Raw genomic sequence first — 26,865 nt, 5'->3', positions numbered from 1 at the left:
ATCTTTATTTACCAATAATTTATTATTTTATCAACAAAAAAAATTATTTCACAATTGCAGTGAAAATGTTTTCTACAACAAATAATTACTGCTTAATGCTTTCTGCATAAATTGTTTTGAAAAATAAAACTTCTTAACGAGGCTTGTACATATATGGAAGAATCAGAAAGTATATACAATGGTCTGTAAATACAATAGAGTAACCAGAAAATTAGAAGAAGGTCTTGGGAGAACATTGCATTGGTTGGTCTGCTTGTTACATGCAAATGAACTCCCTTTTAGAAAATATTTCTCTATTCTGGATGGTGGATGTTCAACAGGTCCACCTACTTCAACATAAAATAGGCATTGTACTAGATTTTGATCCAAAAGATTTAGTTATTGTGAACTTTAAACATATACCTATCCGGCAAAGTTGAGGATGCGAGTGTTGGTGTTAAGAAAGATTTAAGCTCTGATCAGATCTGACCTTCTCAAACCTTGCTTAGTTGTTCAGCAGGGATACACTACTTGTGATCAAATATTGTTCTTCCAGACTGCTATGTAAGGAAATCTCCACGATGCAAGGTAGTGAACAAAAGCCAAATGTATTTTATGTTTGTATTAGGGAAGCACTGATGCATCAACATCAGCCTGCCGATGCATCAGCATTGATCTTGGTAACTATCAGACGATGTTAATTGTTTTGGTAACCATCAGATGATGCTAATATGGTAACACAAAACTAAAAAATCAGATTTTTTAGTTTTGTGTTACTATATTGTATGCAAAAATATAGTTATTCCATAAACCAAATTCCATGCATAAGCGTAAGTTATTATATAGACATATCTGCAATCACTAAACCTTTAAATAATTTTTGAACTGTTATTTTTCTGAAGCTCCCTGCATTTAGTGCCTTTTTATTATTTAGGAAAGTAATTATATAACTTATGGAATCTAACTATACAAAGAGATAAGTTTAAATCAATGTTCCTATTCTTGATATTTTTATTTATTGAAATTTACAACTTGCTTTAATCTTTTCAGTTTTAATTTTATTTCTAAGTTTAATTCCTATAAATTGGTTAGAAACTTTCAACAATGAATAAAGCAACTATGCATTAAGAAATTTTTAGCAAATAAGCAAGCATTAAAATTAAATGTTTGTTTGAAAAGAAAATTTTAATTTACCTATTAGTAAAAAAAAAAGAGAGTGCAAATTTGAATTTAGGCTCGATGCCGCTGCATCAGCATTTACCTGTACCAATTGGCATTGGCATCACCCAAAAATAGGCATGGTGCACCCCTAGTTTGTAAATATCTACAGAAAATCCTTCAAAACCATTGCATAGAGTTGCAAGATTCATAGTAAATGCTTATGCACCATTGTGGTTCAACATAAAGCGTCATTCTTCCTGTCTTGACGGAGAAAGAAATTTCTTCTATCTTATGAAGCAGTGCTATGAACTAGGGAAAGAAGAGTGGAAAATTCTTGAACCAGTGTTGCAAAACAACTGCTATTTTGCTCATCCTGAGAACATTCTTATTGGAGGAGTTAGAAAATGTATCAATGTGTCAGTTTTGTGTGACAACATAATTGATGCACAAACTACATCTTAAAGTAGTAAGATACATGTCTTCGATAAAACAAGCATCAAGCTTGATCCAGAAGCTTTGCCATTCATATGGTTGGTTGACATTCTGTTGCTATCGCAACACCACCACCGATTTCATCAACTATTTCAAATAATCTTGAACATTTCTAGTTCTACATTTATGTCTTGAGTGGTATTCCATGCAATTCTCAGGCAGTTGAACATACTATTAAAGACATCTCTACAACAACTATGAAAGTTTTCAGACACAAATCACAATACAGAATGATTTTGCAGTGTCAAAAATCTTTAACAGAATTACTAAAATGTGACTGTAAATTTGAATTCTTAAGCCATAAAGAATAGCAAATAACTTTAACATTTTGCTGTTATGTACTACTACACTCTGACTATTTATCCTTCAACAACTGCTTGCATTTTTAAATTTAATGTAATGAGATGTTGAATAATGGAACATAGCATAAAACTATCTGTATTTACATTATACGATTATGCAGTAAGTTTAATATTTAAACTTGTCCAAGACGCAGTTCCATTTTATTTCAAAAGGAGTCTTTTTCATAAGTAGACTATAATACAAATTTTTAGTAATGCTTCATAGCCCTAACTTAACATTTATATCAAAATTACCCACCCAAATTTTAATTGAATTAATTTCTATTTTTATATTTAAATTGAATTAGCAATATATAAATATATATATATATATATATATATATACATATATATATATATACATATATATATATATATATATACATATATATATATATATATATACATATATATATATATATATATATATATATATATATATATATATATATATATATATATATATATATATATACAGTGTCTCAAAAAATTATCCAACCAAAAAAGTTTTTCCTAATAAAAAATGTTTACGCTCTAAATTATACTAAAAACAATGAATAGCGATACTTATTTTGTCTGTCATTTTAATTCTATTGGGAATAGTATGTTATTAAGCGTTCATTATATTTGATTCATGCTTCAGTTGGTTTATTATTTGACCTAAAAGAAACTTAGTACTGAATAAGCTTGTAAAAAAATTATCCGACCAAGCCATATTTATGTAAGTTTAATTAATTTTATGTGAAATTTGTTGAAATATTTTAGCAAATTTTTATACAATTAATAAAATTGATAACAAAAAACTGTTTTTTGTAGTAAAAAAAAAGTTTTGTATAAAAAAAAGGTTTAATGTTTTTTTAAGTAAAATGGTTGGAGGTAAACATCACTGGACTATTTCTCAGAGAAATTTAGCTGTCGATCTAGTCAATCAGGGTAAAACCTATCGTCAGGTGCAGCAAGAGACTGGAATTCCTCATAATACAGTATCCGACATAATGAAGAAGTATAATTTGATTGGAACAACAGCCACAAAAGAAGGCCAGGGTCGCAAAAAAAAGACTTCTAAGAGTTTTGATAGAAACTTAATTATACAAGTCAAGAAAAATCGCTTCATTTCTGCTCGAAAACTGGCTGAGCAAGCTGAAGAGAATTATGGAATCAAATTATCCCATCAGAAATCAGAAATCCAAGACCAGGGATTTCAAGGACGACTTGTGCGTAATAAACCATATTTGAGTAAGAAACACATGAAAAGAAGATTGGAGTTTGCTAAGAAGTTCAAAAACATGCCATTAAGTTTCTGGAAAAAGATCCTGTGGAGCGACGAATCGAAATTCAACTTAAAGTCATCTGATGGAGCCCAAAAAGTTTGGAGAAAAGCCGGAGAAGCCTACAAATTAAGCTGGGTGAGAGGAACTGTCAAGTATGGTGGCGGTAACGTGATGCTATGGGGTTCAATGGCTTGGAAGGGTGTTGGAAAACTCCAATTTATTGATACTATAATGGATCAGGTGCAATACAGAAACATATTAAAGCAAAATTTGAAGTCATCTGCTCGAAAACTTCGGCTAGGATCTGATTTTACATTTCAGCAAGATAACGATCCCAAGCATTGTGCCACTAAAACAAAGGAGTGGTTTGCTGAAAGTAATGTTGAGGTCTTGGAATGGCCTGCACAATCACGGGACCTTAATCCCATTGAACATTTGTGGGAAATTATAGACCGAAAAATTGGAGATCGGTCATTTTCCAAAAAAGAAAACCTCAAAGTGGCAATTGAAGAAGCCTGGGAAAAGATTCAATCAGAAGAAACAAAATCTTTAGTCGAATCAATGCCTAGACGTCTAGAAGCTGTAATCCAAGCAAAGGGAGGCCCAACAAAGTATTAAAATAATTGTTTTGTTATATAATAATTTATTATGAAACAAATAATGCGTTTGGTCGAATATTTTTTTGACAATAAAAAAACGACCTAAATTCATTTATTTAAAGACTGAAAACTTTGTGATTCATATTTTACATTGAAATAAAGAAAATCTATTTAAAAACATGTTCTTTTATTTTTATTAATCTTGAGTTTACCAAAAAAGTCTAAATTTACGAAAATACAGCACTTTTTTTAGGAAAAATATTTAAAAAACTGTTTGGTCAGATAACTTTTTAAGACACTGTATATATATATATATATATATATATATATATATATATATATATATATATATATATATATATATATATATATATATATATATATATATATATGTATATGTATATATATATATATATATATATATATATATATATATATATATATATATATATATATATATATATATATATATATATATATATATGTATATATATATATGTATATATATATATATATATATATATATATATACATACACACACATATACACATATACATATATAATTATAATTATATATATATATATATATATATATATATATATATATATATATATATATATGCACACATATATATATATATATATACGTATAAACATACATCTATATATATATATAAAATTAATATTCAAAAAAAAAAAAAAAAAGCGATAGCTTAACATATTATTTAAATTTTGAATTTTTACCATTTGTTTTTTGATTTTTCGCACTAACACCAACTTCTACGTCATAATCAGTAGAAGCCACAGTTTCAGAAAGTAAAAGAAGATACATTTGCTCTTGACTTGTTATACCAGGTAGCTGTGATTTTTCTAGATACTCATTAAGTTGTTTTGCCTGAGACACACCATAATGCGATGAACATTTTGGAGAATCTAATTTGTCTTCATCATCATCATCTACTTTTTGATTAAACAAAACTGAATAGACACCTTGAACAGCTGCATCTACATATTACAAAAATCAAAATTTATAATACATTTAAAACATATTATTTCAATGTTTTCTTGCTAATTCAATTTAAATATAAAAATAGAAATATTAATTCAATTAAAATAAAAATAGAAATATTTATGAGAACAATAAAAACTGATATAATATTTTACTATATATTTTATATATTATATTACTAAAGTTCAAGAATAAAGAGTATCCAATGAAATTCTTGTAAATTAAACTAGTTGAACATTGCAATAAAACTACATTAATATCTTACTTTGACCATCAATTGTTTCAATATTTTTATTTCGATCAACAGATGTTAATGTTGAAAGCATTAAAGGTGGTATAACAGAAATAGTAACATCTATAAAAAAATTATATAATAAAAAACAACCAACAACCCATAAAAAAAAAATCAACTGCATAAAAAAAAACAACTATATAATAACTACATAAAAATCATTAGTCAGAAGATAACTTAGATACCATCATGTTATAAGCAAATTATTTGTTGGGATTGAACATATCAAAAAAATTCCAATCTTATGATTATAGGACAATTAGGTCATTTAGGGAACAACCAGGCAATTACAGGGCTTGTGATAAAGAAAATTGCCTGAGATAATATCTGCGAGAGCAATAATGATATTTAAAAATTGGTAAAGACTGTGCTTATAAAAAGTTTTTTATTTGTTATAAAAATTCTTTCAATGACAAATACTTAAAAGTAGTATATTATCAGCTACTGATTGCAGTTTTTTTTTAACTATTTATATATATTTTAACTACTTATAGCAAAACAATAACGCAACCAAACAAAAACAATTACGCAACCAAACAAAAAAGCAAAAGCTTATTAGTTCGATTGATTTAGTACTAAAAAATAAAATTGATGAAGATAATTTTTTTGCTTTCTTTGGTTTGATATATTTATTTAATAATATTGCACTGATAACTTAATCAAGAAATGGTTAATGGTATTCCTATTTCTAGACATTTTTTAAATTAAAGATGGTCCATAAAGTATGTACGCTTAGTATGCACATATATTTTGACCCCTCCCCCCTCCCCCCCTACACACACACACTTTGTTACTCGCTTTTTTAAGTGCCCTCCACCTCCCTAAAAGTATCTACACTTTTAACCTATCTACACAACATTTTATGATATTTTCTTTAATTTAGTGTCTCCTTACTTTACTTTCTCTTTACTTTTTGCCCCCCATCTCTTATATACGCCATTTGCAGACCACCCCTTCCCCTCCAAGCGTATGTACTTTATGGACGATCCCTTATTAAAACAAACCTTTTAAAAATTAGTTGGTAGTTAATTCATGTTTTTTATTAAGGTTAAGAATTAAGGAATTATAATAACACAAGAAATTTAAAATTCTTTTTTAAAACTATTAATTACAATTTTAATAACTGATTTTTCCCTCAACTTTTGTCAATTGTCTGTCCTCTTTTTAATTGCCAAAACTGAATGTTGCTAATACATCAGTCATGTCTTCATCAGGATTGTCTATTTGATTGTCATTTAATTTAAGATAAATAAATTAAAAAAAAACTATACTATATCAGGGTGTTAGCAAGCCTGATGGCACTCTGTATAACCCAAAATTCCCAATTGGTTTAAAATTTCTAAAGGTTCAAAAGATCATAGTAAATCTTATTCCTGAAATACTTTTGTTGCTTATTTAAATCAATTCTAAAATAGCATACTGCAACAAAAGTTCTTTTAACTAACATCCTATATTAGTTAACCTAAATTGGCAAGCCAAGCAGGTTTCTTACCTATCAAGTATCTTAGCTATCAAGCTATTGATTTAAATAAGTTTTATTCCTTATCACTAATGACATTTTAAACCTTACTTAATGCAATTTTAAACCTATACTTAATGCAATTTTAATTTTAAACCTATACTTAATGCAATTTTAAATCACTCTAAATTTAAAATTTACACATAAAAATAATTTAATAATGAATATTAAAATTAGATGAGCAAAAATACAAATTTCTATATCAAAAAGTTCAAAAAAAAATTTTTATGTTTTTCAAAACTTTTAGTTTTAAAATACTTTGTATTTAAAAACTTGAATATTCAAAAACTTTTCATATAAATGAATTTTCTATTTTAGTTTTTTTATCTATCATAGTGTTTTTATTGACAGTCATCAATTAAAAATTTATACAGCTGTTTAAAAAGTTGATCGCGAAACCCTAAAAAAAGTTTTTTCATGAAATTTATTACATTATTATACTATCAAGTAAATTTTTTTTATGTCACTAATATAAAAACAAATATAAAATAAGACAATATATGTTAACCCTTTCGCTGCTCTACACATATATACTCGCAAAAAAAAAAGGGTCTCATACGCTTCGAGCGAGTATTTTCGCATCATGTTTTAAATTAGTTTCCTGCTCAACACGACTATTTATGTCATTTATTGTATACGTATGGAAGTCTACTAACGTGTGTGTACAAACCTGCAAATTTGATATTTTGCAACGTTGTTGGCTTAATCATGCATTGTGCTCAGATGACTGCAGGTCTCTGCAGTTTTTATATAATATAATTAAATATATTTAATTTATATAATATAATATTTAATTTATTATGATTTTTTAAATTTGAGGATAGCTATAAACAAATATTAAACTGACGAAGAATTAGAAAAAATATTGATGCAGAGTGATAGTAATGAAGAATTTGTTGATGAAATGCTCTCAGAAGAAGACAGCAATGATTCTGATAATACAGTTGATGACACTGAAGAGCAACAACACAAGAAACGAAAACTGATCAATAAAGAAATGGAAAGATGCAGAATGGAAAGATGCAGAATCCTTCATTTTAACAATTCATGATTTCAAATATGTTAACTCAGGGCCCATGAGGGGTAACGCTGCTTCCATGGAATTAGAGTGCTTTCAAATGTTTTTTACAGAAGCTATAGTGCAAGAGATAGCTGAACAAATGAACTTGACCTTTCAATTTATTATTTCTCAAGATACAAGAAATAATCATTCTCGTCTCAAGCAATGGAAGAACACAAACTTCAAAGAGATGTTTTGTTTCTTTGCAATAAATATCCTCATGTCACAGGTTAAAAAAACAACGTTAAATGATTATTGGTCACAAGAGTGGCTGCAATCAATCACTGTTGCGACTACTTTATTTCACTGACAATACATTAGCGCCCGTTCAGGGAGATTCTTTATGTAAAATCAGAACTATTGTTGACCATTTGATAAATATGTTTAGACAAACTCTTATTCCATTTCAAAACATCTGTATAGATAAAAGTTTTATGTTGTTTAAAAGACGTTTATTTTTCAAACTGTACATTCCATCAAAACAGCACCGTTTTGGTATAAAGCTGTTTATAATGTGCGATTGTAAGACGGGTTACATGTTAGATTTCATAATATACACCGGAGGAACAATAGAAATTGCAAATTTTGATATAGAGAACCTTGGAAAATCTGGAAATATAGTGCTAACATTTACGAGAGACTATTTGAAAAAAGGCCATTCAGTGTATGTCGATAATTGGTATACAAGCCCTGCGCTGCTTACTCATTTATTTGAAAATAAAACCAATGAAAATAAAACCAATGCAAACCATGCGGCACTGTTAGAGCCAATCGTAAGGATATGCCCATTTTGAACAAGAAATTAAAAACAGGTGAAATTGAAAGTAAAACAAGTAATAAATTTATTAGCTATCAAATGGCATGACAAGCGAGATGTTAGACTTTAGTCTACTATGCGTACCAACCAATTGGTCCCTTGTGATAAAATTGATAGAAATACTGGTAAAAACGTTCTCAAGGCAATTTCTATTTTAGACTACAATAAAAATATGGGAACTGTGGATAAAAATGATATGATACTGAGTGCAACTGAAACCATGAGGAAAACTATAAAATGGTACAAGAAAACTTTTTTCCATTTATTTGACATGACAGTTTTGAATTCATCTATACTCTATGATCAGCTGACTCAAAAAAAGCACCCAGTAGGACAATTTCAACTAAGTTTGATCAAGCAACTACTAGCTAAATATCATACTCCCCAACAATGCAACCAACCTGGTAGGTAATCCGTAGAAGCTTCCAATTTGCCATTACATTTATCAGCTAGACATTTTCCAATGTTCCTTCCTGCAACAGAATCAAAACCGAACCCAACAAGACGTTGCATTGTATGCATGAAAAAGCAAAAGAGAAGGGAATCTCGATATATATGTGAACCCTGTAACGTTTTTTTATGTGCTGTGCCTTGCTTTGAGGATTTTTATACAAAAAAAATTATTATTGTTTATAAAATCGTACTATAAGTAAATATTTGAATAAACACTTTAGAAATATATATATTTTTTTTTATTTTCCTGTAGTATATCCTTCATAAATCCCAAGCAGTGTGGATAAAGTACGCTCGACTGTACCTCTAACTGCTCAACACGAATAAACTCGCAACCACAGAAATATATGTACAAAGCGGTCACAAAATTTCAAAACTTATTGCGCAGCGAAAAGGTTAATAACCGTTTAAACTATTTAAAAATTGTAAAAAGCATTTTTTTTTCTTTCTAATTTTACTAATTAAAAATAAAAATAAATAAAAAAGAAGACAATACATGTAAATAATCGTTTACACTATTTGAAAATTTTTAAAAGCGATGTATGCGATCAAAATAGATCAAAATATCAAATTAATTCATTCAAAGATTAATTGCAAATGATTGTCTTTCATTCCTACTGTATCACAGTGGTTTTCTCTCTACTATAAATAAATATCCAAAAGCATAAGAAGATTGCTCAGAATGAAACAAGTTGAGTAATTTAAATTAAGAATTATCATTTGTAAAACTTAAAAATCTTTTATTCTTACTAAGAACATAACACACCAAAAAAAAAATTATTTTACAGTTATGTTTCTGAAAAATGTTAAATTTTTTAACTTAATGTGAAACCTTGCATTAATTAAGTAGGAAACCGTGGGCGCAAGCCATGGAATGCCTTCATCTTTTTTTTAAATGTCGGATGAGTTTGTATTTTTTTAAATGTCGAATGACTGACAACATCTTATATCCTGCTAAAAGCCTGTATAAGTTTATTTCTTGACTTCAACAGCTTGCATATACAATGAATTGTATATACAGAGATGAATGAATTTAAAAAGTTTCTGTTATGAATTTATTTTTTTTAACACGATGTGTGAAATATTACAAACAGTAAATCAATCTTACTTGATGTTTTTACAAAATTAAAAATATTATACAGTTTTAATTTTCTTATAGTGATTTTCACATTTTGTTTGTATAGTAATTTTCTATTCGCATTTTATTTGCTATGAAACATGTGAATGGATGGATATATTAAGGCAACAAAGTATTAATAAACAACTCAAACTGGTAACAGAAAATCAAATGTGTTTTAAATAAGTAATCAAAAAAAGAAGCATGACCTAGCTCCAGCGACAACTGAATACAAACTACTTAAGATATATTATTTACAAAAGTGCTGAATTACAATATTTATGTGAAGCTGCAAAAAAAAAACTTTAAAGAAAATATTATTAAACGAAAAAGATTCTCTTGTACTTGAATGGATTAAACAATTGATATTGAAAAATTTGCAGACTTATTGAATAAATTTGTTGGTTCTAAAAATTATATTGGATAAATTTGTTGGTTGTAAAACACACTATTTACCAAGATCAAAAAAAAGTTCTGAAAAAAGTGTGAAAAAAAAAAAAAAATTGGATATATGAGATCAGAGTGAAAGAAAATTTTGAAAAAACTCATTATTGAAGAAGTAGATTTTCAAATTGCAGCAAAAGAAACTCTTCATGGGTTATAAAAAACAATAGAAATAAAAAAAAACTATCTGAAGAAAATTCTTTTTTGTAGACAATCATCAAAAAATCAAAATATAACTTCTTGTGTAGCAAGCACTAGACAAGAAGTGATGCCAAAACAAAAGCAATTCATTTCAGAAGAACTCAAGAAAAAGAACACGGTATTACAAAAACTCTCATAATTCTAATATTACATTCAATTACACTAAATGAACTAAATATATCTTCAAACAGTATTAGTAAATCTTTGGAAGTACAAAGATGTACTTGAATTTTGATATAACTGCTGAGTTTTCATAGTTGTCAATATGATTAATGGACATATTGAATTCCAGCTTGAGTAATAAAAAGACATTTATTACAGTAGAAGTATTTACAGTAACTAATATAACTGGAAACTTAAAAACAGTTAACTGGATAACAATATCAAAAAGTTGGAGACATCTAAAAACCTAAAATCAACATACCAAATGGTATAGATTATGCCTAGTTACACTGTGCAGTATTACAGTAGGGTCACCTTTATATGCTCTGATTAAGCCTGACTTTTTTTTTTCGGGGGGAGGAGGGGGGTAAGTTTCATAATAAATAGAAAGAATCTGAATTTTAAGAAAATTGGACAATTTTTGGTGGTAGCAGATTTAAGATTTTTAGTGGTAGAAGTTTCAAGATTGACGCAACTTTTTAAAACTTGTCTATAATCGGGAGTAAATTGTAACTACTAGGTTGAGAATATAAATTGGAGTATTATATGTTCTTCTTTACTTATATTATTATACAGAAAATCTTAAAAGATATTTCTTTTAATAAAATAAACAGTTTAGCAGTTTTATCCAAAATTTGCTTATTTTTTTTTAACTTACTGTTGTTTGTATTCTTTTGACAGGTACACTAGTAACTTATTTCAAACTTTTTTTTAGATATTATATAAAAAGAAAAAAATTGAAAAACTAGTGGATAAAAAATAGCTTAATCAAAAGTCTAAGATATTTCATACTAGAAACAATCTATACTGAATCTGACAAAGATATACAAGGATCTAGGCTAACAATTGCTAGTCAGGTGCATTTATGTTTTATCGCACACTTCAACACAAAAACTAAAAGCGAGACTGCAAATTAAATTAAATCAACTCTACCATTTTATAACCAAAGAAGAATACAAACAATTAAACCAAATAAAATGGCAGAGGAAATCATGAAATTATTTAATCAGTTAAAAACCTGTTAAAAATTAACCTCACCCATAGAAACACAAGTTTACAAAAACAATGAGGTTATGGCCTCAAGATAAACAGCTTCTGATCATCATGAGAACTGATAGGAAGGCATTCATGGGCTCAGCTGATCTTAAAAGTAACCATGTGTAAAAAAAATATCATGACAGAAAAGTTGCAAAACAAAAAGTCGATAAAAAAAAGAAAAAAAGAAATATCTTGAGATGTTCATACAACACTTTAATGAAAACAAATAAAGTTTGCCTTGATCATGATGTAAATGAACTTGGATGTGGCTATGAAACCAAGCAGCATTCTCTCAAAAGAACCATGAAAACTGGCACAATTGTGTGTCAACCACCTCATTTCATTATTTCCTAATGAGGCTACAGCACTAAAACTCAGTTATAAGGTTCTGAGGTTGGCTGGTAATCAGGTTTCCGGAACTCTGTAGTAGCTATAAGAAAGGCTAAGTCCATCAACAGCAGTAAAATATCAGAGTACTAAGCCACATTTGGAGCCCTTTGTCATGGCTTAGGGTTTATTAATAGTAATGAGGCAATTGCTTGGGCTATTAAAAAGTGTACTATGATTTGAGTGAAGTACTTTAAAAAAATTTAAAATTGACTAAAAGCCAATTTTAAATTTTTTTTAAACAAAAAGCCATCATCATCGCCAAGTTCTCTACACCTTTCATTCACTAATATTCGTGGTCTTCAAAATTTTACTTTTCTTCTGTTGAGTCTTATCTCTTGCAAAGTTCACCAGACCTACTTGCTCTTTGTGAGACTAATTTGAATTCGGCTGTCTCACTTTGTGATCTTAGTGTTGATGGTTACCTTCCTTAAATTTGTAAAGACTCCAGTAGTCACATGCTTGTCCTGGGGATTTACATACGTAAAAATTCACCCATTTGTCGGGAAACTACACTTGGATCCACAAACTATTCTTTTATGTGCTTTCGTTTAGTACTACTTCACTCTATTGCCTTTCTCTTTGTTCTATATCGCTCTCTTTCATCTCAAAACTGCACTCTTTTCGATGTTATTTCTGATCAAATTGACCAAGCCCGCTCTCTTTATCTTTCAGTCAATATTTTTGTAGTTGGTGACATTAATGTTCATTACACTAAATGGCTTGGTTCTAGTGACAGTGACTCTCCAGGCATTAAGGCTCACAACTTTTGGCTTTCTTTATCTTTAACACAAATAGCCAACTTTCCAAATGGCTCCACATTCACCCATTGGTGCTTCTGATCACGGTTTGATTTCTCTAAAACTGTTATCTCATTTTTCTTTATCATTTGAACCCACCTATCAACGTACCTCTTACAAATACCTCAAAGCTGACTGAAACTCTTACCATGATTTTCTTCGTGACAATCCTTGGGTAGAAATCTTTCATCATTGTGCTGACAAATATGCTTCTAACGTAACTTCTTGGATTCAGGCTGGCATGGAATGTTATATTCTTTCTCAATGATTCCAGGTAAAGTGTCACACTTCTCCTTGGCTTACCTCACATTGTGCTGCTGCAGTTTCCAACTGAAACCATTAATTCCATAACTATCAGCAAAACAATTCTCCAGAAAACAGACATCTGTTTACTATTGCTTGTAAACATTATAAAAAGGTTTCGTCTAATGCCAAAGCCTGCTATTCTCAGGTCATGAAATCTCGTTTTTCATCTCAAAAATTAGTCTCTCGTGACTTTTGGATAATCTTTAACAGTATCAATAATAAGGTCAAATTTGTTATTCCACCTCTCTTGTATGGCTCAGACTTTGTCACCTCACCTAAAGACAAAGCTGAATTGTTTGCTAAGAGCTTTTCATCATCATCTCTTGATATTTCACTGGTTGCGTTCTACCTGATATAGTCAACAAAAAAAGGTTGATCCATTGCTTGACATTTGTATGACTCCAGCTTCTGTATCAAAAGAGATTTCCTGCTTAGATTCTACAGCTTGTGGTCTGGACAACATACCTGTTATAGTCTTGCAGTCGTGTTCTCCGAAGCTGTCCTCTTTATATTCAAAACTATTTAACAAGTGCTTATCGGAGTCTAGTTTTCCAGCATGCTGGAAAGCAGCATCTGTTATAAAAATTTTCAAAAATTCTGGAGAACAATCTGACATATCTAACTACCATCCGATTAGTCTTCATCCTGTCATAAGCAAGGTTTTTGAGTCTTTAGTTAACAAACACTTAATCTCTCATCTTGAATGTAATAACTTACTTCTGATCATCAATATGGATTTTGATCTTCTCATTCTACAGCTGATTTACAGTTATAACCAATAGGTTTTATCGTGCATTAGATAGAGGTGGAGAGGTTAAGGCTATTGCTCTTGACATTTCTAAAGCTTTTGATAAAGTTTGGCATGCTGGTCTTCTCTATAAGCTTTCTTTTTATGGTGTATCTGATAACATCTTCAAGATTATTGAATTCATCCTTTTCAATCATAGTATAAAAGTTGTCCTTGATGGACAGCACACTTCATGCCCTGTAACTTCAGGGGTTTCTCGAGGTCCTATCCTTAGCCCTATACTATTTAATTTACATTAACGATCTTCCAGATATTCTTACATTTAAGGTGGCATTTTTCGTTGATGATACTATCGTTGATTCTTGACTTAAGAAGCCAACACTCTCTTATTTCTCAGAGGGGTATTTGAGCTTGAAAAGGATCTCACTTCTGCTACAGCATGGGGCTCACAGTGGCTGAAAAACTTTAATTCAGATAAAACCCAATTTTTTTCAGCCAATTGTTACCGCAATAATTTAGATCTTTCTATACTTATGAACGGTAATGTACTTGATGAGTCATCTACCCTTCATCTTCTAGGATTAAGATTTGAACTCTTACTTCTGATCTTTCTTGGAAACCATATATTAAATCCATTGCAAATTAGCATCTGTTAAGGTTGCATCTCTTTATCATGCTCGTCACTTTCTTACTCCAGATTCAATCTTTATCTCTATAAATCTCAAATCCGACCTTGTATGGAATACTGTTGCCATATCTGGGGCGGATCTTCTAATGATGCTCTCTCTTTTGGACAAGATGCAAAAATCCATTGTAAACATAGTTGGACCTGCTCTTGCAGCCAATCTCCAACCATTATTACATCGATATAATGTTGCTTCTCTTTCTCTTTTCTACAAATACTATAACGGATACTAGGGAGTTTAGTAGATGGTACAAGGGAGCTAGCGTCCCTTGTACCATCTACTAAAATTCATTCTTGTGTTACTTGTCATTCAATTAAGTCTCATTCTTTTACTGTGACTGTTTCTAAGTGCTACAAAAACTCTTATTTATCTAGTTTTTTTCCTTGAACATAAGTTATTGGGAATTCCCTTCATTTATCTTGTTTTCCTGATTCATATAAATTCCTATATTTTAAGTCGTCTGTCAATCGTTATCTTGCTCTATAAACTTTATCTTTTCTCTTCCAGTAACTTCCATCTTTAATATTGGCTGCTTGCCGCGTTGTTGGAAGCGAAGATAACGAGAAAAAAAAAAAGTTTATACCACTTAATATTCTGAAATCATCTAAAGTTATTGAAATGATTTAATAATAAACTATCTTTTAATGGGGAAGTAAGGGACTTAGTTGTATTTAACTATAATTTAAATCAAAAATCTTTACCAAAGATTTTTATAAAAATCATTCAAATCTTCAAGTTACAAAGCTTTGAAAAGTTACTTAGTAAAACATTTTATTCTTTAAAACTGAAAACTAAGCTAACATCAGTATTATAAGCTATAAATAATGACTACATTATTTGGTTTATAGATTTAAGAAAAACTTTTAGCATCTGATATGCCAAACTATTGAAGACTTCGACATTCCTCAAATTTTAGTCTTAGATAAACAAAAAAAATCTCATTACTAATCTTTTCTAAGAAGTAATGAGCTAAAGTTTCAACAATACTTTTCAATCTCTTTAATATAAGAGTTGAGTACAGTAAAATTGGTAAAGGTTAACTTAATGTATTTAACAATAAATTTAATAATAAATTATTCCTACTGCGATCAACCATATTATGGAAGATCATATTGATCATATTTGCAAGCTTGATACTCAAAATGGATTGGTTGCAATAGTAATAATTTACTGGTAAATTTACCAGTAAATATATAAAGTTACACTATAGTTACAGCCCCTATGCCCCCTAATGTAATATAAATTACATAAGGATACAAATAATCAGCGTAATAATGAAAGAAATCAGTCCTAAGGCTGTTACAAAGAAAATGACAAAAAGAATCCCAGTCAGCTTTAGGGTAGTAGTAAGTAGTGCAACAATCAGGTGAGTCAGAAGAAGTGAGATAAAATATATTTTTTTCAGAGACTAAAATCAAAGAGTGAAAGAAAGAGATTAAAAAATACAAATTAAGAATTACAAATTTTAAGAGCTTTAGAGCTAGCAGTGTCAGTGATCCTAGATCCAATTTTGTTATTATTGGTGACTTAAATGCTAATTGTGACAGATTTGTGAGTTGATGTGAATTTGATTATATGGCCAAGCCAAGCATGTGACGATCGGAGTCTTTGTGAATCAAAGAATAATAGCCGTCAACACTTAGATCCTTAGATGAAACAACCTAATTCAAATGAGTCTCACAAAAAGCAAGTAAATCTGGTTGTAGAAGGTAAGATTCGACTGATGAAATGTTACTTTAAAAGTAATAAAAATTTGAAGCAGATAGATTGAAACAGTAAGGTGGTGGTGTAATATTTTTAGAATAATACTTTTGTCATGTTTGAAGTTTTTAGTGAACTTGACTTAATTAGAGATAGTGCATGGATAGTGCACCAATGAGCTATGCAGTTACCTCTGTTCTGCTAATTAATCTTAGTTAATTAGCAGAATTAACAGCTAATTAGTTCTGCTAATTAACATTATAATCTTAAGGATCCTTATGTGGCCTCAACAATGCATACCAAAAGCACTAACAGGGACACCATCCATGTACAACATAGCACTGTTAACATTCTGATATTTTACAAAAGTTGATGGGCCTCAAAACCATTTATAGCAACATCACAAAGGCATAAGTAAAACTTTATGAGTAAACCCAGTATTCATAATCCTAGTCAGGAAGCAATGTAATAGGTTTACATAGCAATCGTGCTACCGCACTCCATACTTGACCACACTTGTAATTGTTTTTTTTGGAAGCTTGACTATGTTTCTTTAGATAATTAAAAACGCACTGAATAAAACCGACAAAGGAAAAAAATTATTAACAGGCTAAACTATATAAAAAGAAAGAAATCTTAACTAAAGAGAAATTAAAAAAAAAAAAGATAAATTAAAAAAAAACCTAAAGCTCTAAAAAAAATTAATTAAGATAAATCTGAAAAAAAACTAAAACTCGAATAGAAAATTATTTTTAATTATGTTTTGTAATTACTTCAAGGTTAAATAACTTGTTGCGTTGGTTTGACGAGTTTTTAACTGAATTTTTTTTTCATTATCTAAATTTACCTACAAGTGCCTACTCTCCCTTTATATTTTTATGGTTGTCAGAAGCAATTTAAATAACTTTCTGAATAATTCAGTTGAACAAACTTGCCCCAATGTCCTTAATGTCGATAAGCGCCAAGCTATTATTATGCTTAACTTCCTACCGTTTTTAGTTTAACTAAAGTTATAGCACGGAAAAAATGAAAAATTTAAAAGAAAAATTGGTATAAATAAAATTTAAAATAAATATAGTTTTGGCCATTTTCTGACCTCTTAGAGGCACTGTGCAACATGACGAACTATAAAACTTTGATCTTTTCTAATGTTTTTATAATATTAGGTGAACTCTTTTAAATAAAAAAACTTCTAATGATCATTTATTTAAATTATCAAAAAGTATTGAAAAAAAAGTTAATTGAAACGCATTCATTGCTGTCGTTGTTTATAAAATTAAGAATACAAATTGTTTAAAAAAATTATATCTATCATTAAAAAAAAATACTTTTGAAAAAAATAAGTTTTATTTAATATGACAATTTATTTATTAGCATTTTAAAACTTTATTTAAAAGCATTTAGCTTAGTGTAAACAAATTTTATTAGAAAGTTTACATAGCATAACAAAAAAAGAAAAAGAAAAAAATAACTTTGTTGTGTTTCCAACTATTACATTTATGGATTCATCAAAAAGTTTATCAAAACAATCAATAAAAAACATTTACATTCATTGTAAAAAATACACTTTTTAACAATATAATATCTTTCGATAATTTAAATAAATGTCTTTTATAGTATACAATTATTAAAAGCAATTTTTTGCTCTATTAACTTATACTTTATTTAGAGCATTTTTGAAATGTGTTTAAAAATCTAAAAAGCTGTGGTTAAGTTGTTACAAAAAATAAATAAATCCGTGGTCAGGTATAGAGTGCGATCGTATGCCTTTCCTGTCCACAACTGACATCTGCACTAGCCTAATAGATGAAGGTATATGAAATAATAGCATGAAAAAAAATTTAAAAAAAAATATTTACTTGAATTAGTTTTCAGAATTGAATTATCACCATTTGAAGAAAAAGTTGAAATTTCACTGAAGGTTCTTGTTCTGGATTGTAATTTTACTTCAGGATCTTTTTGAAAATCATCTGCTTCTAAATTCGATTCCGATGTTAATTGATTGCCAGAAACACAATGTAGCTAAAAAAACAAACAAACCAACAAAAATTTTAGAAGGAAAAAAAGATAAAAATTTTTTAAAAACTCAAATTCTCAAAAAAAACTCAAAAAAAAAAAAGCAAAATAAAATGAATAAAATAAATTATGAAAAAAATATCCAGTCCTGTTGTGAGCTTTAAAAATCATATCAAAAACCATAATTGAGAACTTTGATAATGTTATAGTGCATTTTTTAAACATAATTTACATGGTTTTTGTTGTTTTTTAATATTGGATTTTTTGTTTTGACTGTCACGATAAAAAAAACTCAGCATATAATATCAATATGTGCTAAATACACACAAATGATTTTTTTTTAACAATGTCACTTGCTGCATCAAGTCTGAGAAAATTATTTTGTTTAGAAGTGGCAAAAAGTAAACGTTCTGATTGTCATGCTATGTAGAGTTAAACTAAACAGTAAAATTATTACTTCTAAAACTAAAAGAACTAAAAGAACTAAAAATTAACTTAAAACTTTGTTGTCAATATTCTAAAAGATATAACTTGGGATTCAGGTATATTCTAAAAGATATAACTTGGGATTCATATTCTAAAAGATATAACTTGGGATTCTTTAATTACTTCTCTGTTTTTTATAAGCTCTCTATAAGGACACAGCATTAATTCAACCAATTTATGAATTTTTAGTTTAGTTACCACCTGCCACACATGTTTGAGCTCAATTTATATCTGATCAACATTACTAATTGTTCTTTTCAGTCAGATGACATCTAACTGCTTCCAATGGTTTTCAATGAAGTTCATTAAAAAACTTATTTCATTAAATTGATTTTATTATTAATTAAACCATAAGTTTGAATGTTTGTTTAAGGTAATTACCCTGCTGAAATTGCCATCTTAAAGGCATATTTACATCAGCAAAAGAAACCATTTGTTTTTCCTAAATATATTTATATATGAAGTTGCCATTGATTCTATATAATGGTCCCAAACCAAAAACTCTTTAGATTCAATTGCTTGCATTTTGGGAGTCTAGTTTTTTTTTTTTTTTCCTCCATAAAATGTGATTCCATTGCTCTGCAGTCCAACTTTTATGAACAAATCCTATTCTAGCTTTTCTATTTTTTTTTTAAATAAACAGAATTTTTGCAGTATTTTCTAAAACTTTTAGTTCTAATTCTTTAATTACATCTCAAGCAGTATTTATACTTATTATTTGTGCTGATCCTCATCGAAACGCCAGTAATAATAGATGTGACTCGATGTTTTTTTTGTTGTATGCATACTTTTTATTTTTTAATGTATTTTTTTATTTTTTGTTTGGTGATATATTTTTTGTTTATCTTAGTTCATATTAGTATTTTTATAACAATTTATTTTTTATTATTATTGTTAGTACTGTTTAGGTGCATTGTCTGTCTTATTTATATTTTAAATATTCCTCTATTAATCTTTATTTTTGTCTTGACAACTGTCAAAATATGCTTTGTTTGAAAAATTATTCTCCTTTATTCTAATGTACTTCATTTCTTCCCTCAGGCATTCACTGCTCGTGTGTGACCATTTGGCGAATTTTATATATGTCAGAATTATATATATGCCAAAGTTTATAAAAAATTTTCTAAAACTTTTAGTTCTAATTCTTTTATTACATCTCCAGCTAACAAATATTTTTTCGCAAATTTTACCAACTTATGATAAGTTAATTTTAATGTTTTGAGGGGATGACCTCCATTGTGATTTGCTTTTGCTGTAGTTCTGACTTTGTATCTGCTTATCCATGGGTTGATTACAAATTTTTCCACATTATACTTGACAGATCGTTTACATTGTTTACTTCGCTTACATTGTTAAGATTTTACATTACTTTTTTACCCAAATAAGATACTAAAATTCTCTTCTATACTTATTTCTACTATATTTTAAAGCTACAATAGTTTGATTTGTATATCAAGTTTATTGTCATAGCATAATGATATTTTAAATAACAAAATTACATTTTTTTTAAAAATAATTAATAAAAAATTATAACTCTATATATGTGTTCATATTGAAGAAAATATTACAAAAAACAATTGAGCTAAATTTATTTTTGATTAAAACTAAATAATAAATTTATATCAACAAAAACTAAACTTAACATTTTATTCAAAACTCGCCTTTTACATTTTACTTTAATTCTCAGATTTAGAGAGTCTTTATAATTTACACCACAATCTACAGATTTGATAATTTATTTCATGTGTGTTAAATTCTTAAGAGTTTTAGTATATGACATCATTGTAAAGAAATATTCTTTAAAAGATATCTAAGCATTTTTTTTCTCCCACAATCAGCAATCCATACTTATTTGTATAGTTTTTTAGAAAATTCCCAAAAATATTTGTAATACAATTAAAAATAAAATAACAAATTTGGCCTTTAGATTTTATTAGCGCAACTTGTTTTTAACAATCGTAAGTATAAATCTTTTCAAAATAGAGTTTTAATGTTGAAATCATTAATTGCAAAACTTGTATTTGACAATTTCAGTAGATTTTTAACTTTTAATGTTAAGAGACAGGCTTTAGTATGAAATGCTTTCCAAATACAAAATGTAAATTGGGAAACATCAGATACATCACATTTTATAAAAGCATGCTAAGATGCATTGTTTTTAGTTTGTTTATTTTTAGCTTAAGTTTGCATTTGTTTAATCACCATATTTTTTAAATGCGCTCACTTAAAACATGAAAGAAGCCGTGGCCAAGTTGTCAAAAAAAAAATTATATGCATGGTCATATAAGAAGTGTTACCGCGCACGTCTCCTTCTCAATAAAAGTGCTTAAAACAATTATAAATCAATTTTAACTTTAAAATCTTTATAAGTTATACTACTTGATAATAATTGTGAAATATATTCATTTTCTTTTCTCACTTGTATGACTCTTTTTAAACTTTTTTTTTTTTTTTTTGTTCCAAGTATGAAAACAAAACAGTATAAAAATTGTAAAATTTAAAAACAAAGAAAACTTTATCCTAATACCAACAAATTATCAAACAGTGCAATTTTATTTATTTTGAATCATGGTTTTAACTGAGGAAGATAACACTTTTATAATTAGTTTATTGTGCTACATAAAACTCTACTAATTTTATCAAGTAGAAACTTAAAGTAAAATTGTAGCTGAAAGACAACAGAAAGGTAATAAATATAATAGTGCTTTTAAACCAAATAATGATTATTGAACTGCACAAAATAATTCATGTTAAAAGTATAAAATTGTGATTCAAGCCAATTTATATTCTTATTCAAATATATTTTAACAAAAACCAAAAGAATGGTTGAAACTAAGCATTTAGAGATCATTAAATACATGAAAAAAAAATCCATTTACTAGTCCAAGAGACACATCTAATATTCAATGACCTATATAATCTCCTGACCTTGGCTCTAATGAGAATATATGAAAAAAACTTGATGATAAAATACATTTGCATGATAAGTTCAGAAATGCAGAAGAATAATATCTGGAACTTCAAACTAGCTGGTAATAAATAAAAATAGTTCAAACCAACAAACTTATAGTTTCAATATCTCATAGATGTACTGAGTTTACTAAGAACAATGGATATGCCACTAAATACTGATCTCATGATGGTCTTAAAAATTCCATTAGTTTTGAGTTAAAATAGTAGCATATTTACATGCTGCAGTTGTAGCATACTTACATGCTAGAGTTGAAATAGTAGCAAACTTACATGCTACAGTTTGGTATACTTATATTTCAATATATATTTGCCTTACATATAATAGTTGCTTACACTATACTTTAATTAAGTTAACACTTTATTATATTTAAAGTGAAATGGTAATTAGGCTGCTGTAGTGTTATATATATACATGTATACATATATATATATATATATATATATATATATATATATATATATATATATATATATATATATATATATATATATATATATATATATATATATATATATATTATATATATATATATATATATATACAGTGGCGGTACTAAACGCAGGACCCTGCGTTGCGGGGGGGCCTACCAGCTATAGGGGGCCCTCATATATAGTGTTTGTGTATGAATTAGACAATTAGACTGAATTCGGTAAAAGTAATAATTTGTTGCGTATAAATTTTTTTTAAACTGTAAGAAGTTCTTCAATTTATAAGTTCTTAGTTGCATATTCAATATTTTTAAAATATAAACAATATTATTTGTTATGTCGTTGCATATCAAGGATAATGATTCTATAATCCTTGTTGCATATACAAATTAACTTTTAAATGTATGTTCTCATTTTCAATTTTATATTAAATCTTAAGTTGTATTAAGTTAACTTTTCATTTCTTATTTTATCTGAATTACTAGTCTCCAATTTATTTAATCGTGTTACGAATAATAAAGTATTGTTGCACGAGAGTTTATTACTTCACTGATATATTTAATAAAAGGTAATTAATAAATTTGTAATAATTAAAAATTTTACAACAGGTACTGAATTTATAAATTTGTAATAATTTAGATTTTGACTCATAATAATGGAAAAGAAATTAAGTAGTACAAGCGGTGCAGCAAAAAGAAGAAAGTTAAAAGAAACAAAAGCTACTTTAGCTAAATTGCCAAAGCTAACAACGTTTTTGAAACCAATTGAAAAGCGAGCGGAAAAGAAAGTGGAAAGTCAAAACTCTGCAGAAGTGGTATGTATAAATCAGTCAGTAGAACATGATGATATCGAAGAAAACATTGCTACTGGTAATAAAAATGTGAACCAAGAAGATGTGAATAGGTCTCCGAGAAACCACCGAAATGAAGACCAGGAAGATTCAAACTCTGATATGAATGACACCATTGAACAAATTAATTTAGAAAAATCAAGTGAATTATTTTCTACTGACATTGCAAATTTTCATGGTAAAATACTAACAAAAGATATTAAGAAAATAATTGTATTATCGGAATCGTGTCGGCCAAAAGGTCCTTTTATACGCGACCCCTTGCAAGAAAACCGTAGGTTTTCCAAGGAATATTTTAAAAGTACCACAAAATATGGATCTATAGAGAGAATGTGACTTTGCTATTCCCCAAAACTTGATGCCATTTATTGCGAGCCTTGTTGGCTTTTCTCAGAAGAACAAAAAGCAAAGGATAACTGGCGTGAGCATGGTGTCAGAGATTGGCGTGGTCTTTCTAAAAAAATTAAAATTCACGAAAATAGTCAACAACATTTATTTGCTTGTTGCATTTATGAAAAATGGCGACATAATGAAACAATTGATAAAAATATAGAAGAACAAATACGATACCAATCAAATTTTTGGGTGCAAGTCTTAGAGCGGATAGTAAATATAACATTAGCACTTTGTAAAAATTCTTTGGCTTTTCGTGGTCATCGTGAATCATTTGACAATGAATATAATGGTAATTTTTAACCCAAGTTCAACTTTTAGCTAAATATGATAATATTATGAAGCAAGTTTTGAGTATGCCAAATGGATCTATAAAATATTTAAGCCATCAAATTCAAAATGAAGTCATACATTGCCTTGCAACACATTTAAAAGCCACTCTTACAGCTGATATTAATAGTTCACCTTTTTATTCAATTATAATGGATACAACACAAGATATTACTAAAAGAGATCAGCTCAGTCAAGTATTTAGATACGTAAAAATTATTAAAAATGAAAAAGATGAAGCCACATCAATTGAAATTAAAGAAGTTTTCTTGGGATTCACGGAAATATATAACCACACTGCTGCTGGACTACATGAAGAAATTTTTAATCTGTTAGAAAAACATCATATAAAATTAAGTAACTGCAGGGGTCAAGGTTATGATGGTGCGAACGTCATGAGTGGGATATACAATGGGGTTCAGGCCCTTTTTAAGAAAAATCAACCCAATGCTATGTATATGCATTGCGCAGCTCATAATTTAAATCTTGTTATTAATGATGCAGTTAAATGTTGTGTTGAAGTTGCTTCATTTTTTGTAATGCTAGAAGATGTGTATTAATTTTTCGGAAATAGCATAAACAGGTGGGATCTACTATCCAAATATACAGGAGAATCACAAATAACATTAAAAAGGTTAAATCCAACGCGATGGGCAGGACGATATACTTCTCTTTTCGGCGTTAAAATTCGCTTTCTTGATATAATGAAAGCTCTTTCCAAGATATCAATAACAAGTACAAAACGTGAAGAACGCGAAGAAGCAGTATGAATACAAAAAAATATGAGCAGTTTCGAATTTGTTTTTTTATGCGTGCTTTTGTCTAAAATCCTTAATGATGTACATATACCATCAAAATTGCTGCAAACTAAAAATTTAGATCTTACGACAGCTTCAGGTTCTTTAGAAAATGCCAGCAAAAATTTAAAACAATATAGAAAGATGTTTGATTCAGCAAAACTTGAAGCGGTAGAAATAGTGACAACGTGGCAGATTCCTGCAATATTTTTTCAAAAAAGAAGAAAAATTGTGAAAAGGCATTTTGACGAATTATCTACAGATCACCGTTTTGATAGTAGTGAGGAAATTTTTCGCATCAATATTTTTATAAAAATTTTGGACGTCGTTATCAACCAACTCGACAATAGATTTAAAGGAATGCAAGAAGTGGTACAATTATTTTCCTGCATCCATCCAAATAAATTAATGGTAATGAAAGAACGTGAGATCATAAGCTGTGCAGAAGCCATTCAGAGAAAATATAGTGAAGATATAACAACTGAATTTCCGCTGCAAATGGTTATGGTAAAGTCAATGCTACACGATGAAATATCAAAAATATCATCTATACGTGAATTGGCTGACCTTTTAATAGTACAATTGTCAACTATAGCTGCAAGCGTTCCACAAGTGATAACAGCATTGTTATTGTTTCTTACATTACCTGTTACTGTTGCATCAGCTGAACATTCTTTTTCGAAACTTAAAATAATAAAAAATTATTTACGAAATACCATTGCTAAAGAACGTTTAAGCGACCTTGCAATAGTTTCTATTGAGGCAAAAGCGGCTGGAAAAATGGAAATGAAAAAAATCATTACCGATTTTGCCAATATGAAATCAAGGAGGAAAGTTTTCACAATTTAAGTTCGGTTAAGTTTTAGTTTCGTTTTGAAGTTATCTTTATCTTTATTTAATTTTTTGTTTTTAAATATGATATATGAAATAAATATCTATTTAATATGTGAAGCTTTATTTTTTTTTTTTAAAACATTCTTTTGCGGGGTGGGGGGGGGGGGGGGGTTTAAGTTTTGCCACTGTATATATATATATATATATATATATATATATATATATATATATATATATATATATATATATATATAGATATATATATATATATATGTATGTATATGTATATATATACAGGCCTTGTTAAGAAGCGTTACGCAGCTCGCATTTTGCTTGCGAAAAGGCGATTTGCCTACGCGTTCAGCAGTTTTGTGCTACGCAAAAACTTATAGAATATAGATAATTTAAATATTCTTTTAGAATATTTAAATTATCTTTTGATTGTCGTTAACATGACGTAACGTAACGTTTATTCAGAAGAAATTAAAAAGCATTTAACCGCAATTGTAAACTAATAGATTTTTTGTAATAGAAACAGTTTGTTTCATAATTTTTTTTTGTTGTTGTTAAAAATTAGTTAAAAAAAATAAAATGTTTTAAGTTTTATGTTAAGGAATTAAATATATAAATTCCTTTTAAATATAAAAATTATTTTTAGTCATAATAGTTTAAAAAATGCATGATTTATTTTGATGTAAATATTTATTAATAAGATATTTTGTTTATTGTTAATTCAATAACATAAAGTTTTAAAGACGTTCGTTTAATTTATGAAAATAAATTATGATCACGAATATGTTATCGGTAACTGATAAATATTTAAAAAAAAGACTCTTTATTGTTTAAAAACATTATTAAAAAGAGTTCACAAATTAAATAAGAAAAAATTTATTAACAGTTAATAAAATAACCAAAAACCAACTGTAAAATCATAAGAAAACAAACAAACATTATTTTACGTTTTACGTTTTAAAATAAACAAACATTATTTTACATTTTACGTCAAAATAAAATTTAGTTCTTATTTGAAAAAAATAATAAAAATGATTTTTTAAATAAGAACTTAGATTTTATTTGTAACTTTTGTTTTAGTGAGAAAAAAAAAACTGTTTGTATGATTTTTAACGCCTTAATAAAAAAACATTAATTACAATGCGGTACTTGAAAGACGCT

At 28.2% G+C, this 26,865-nt stretch overlaps 1 protein-coding gene across 2 annotated transcripts in view; it reads right to left on the bottom strand.

The window, feature by feature from the left end:
• The window catches only part of LOC100210445 (dmX-like protein 1), a 132,109-nt gene that overhangs the window by 80,713 nt on the left and 24,531 nt on the right, over positions 1-26,865 (bottom strand). For both annotated transcript variants that reach the window (XM_065816573.1, XM_065816574.1), the window contains exons 12-14: positions 18,444-18,606; positions 5,119-5,208; positions 4,589-4,849 (exon numbers count right to left, since the gene is read on the bottom strand). In XM_065816573.1, the coding sequence (XP_065672645.1) occupies positions 4,589-4,849; positions 5,119-5,208; positions 18,444-18,606 (514 nt within the window). The remainder of the gene's footprint in view (positions 1-4,588; positions 4,850-5,118; positions 5,209-18,443; positions 18,607-26,865) is intronic.

The sequence above is a fragment of the Hydra vulgaris genome, chromosome 13, assembly GCF_038396675.1.
Source record: "Hydra vulgaris chromosome 13, alternate assembly HydraT2T_AEP".
Classification (NCBI taxonomy): Eukaryota; Metazoa; Cnidaria; class Hydrozoa; order Anthoathecata; family Hydridae; genus Hydra; species Hydra vulgaris.
Note: the sequence above shows the minus strand (reverse complement) of the source record. Positions and strands in the feature narration are given on the sequence as shown.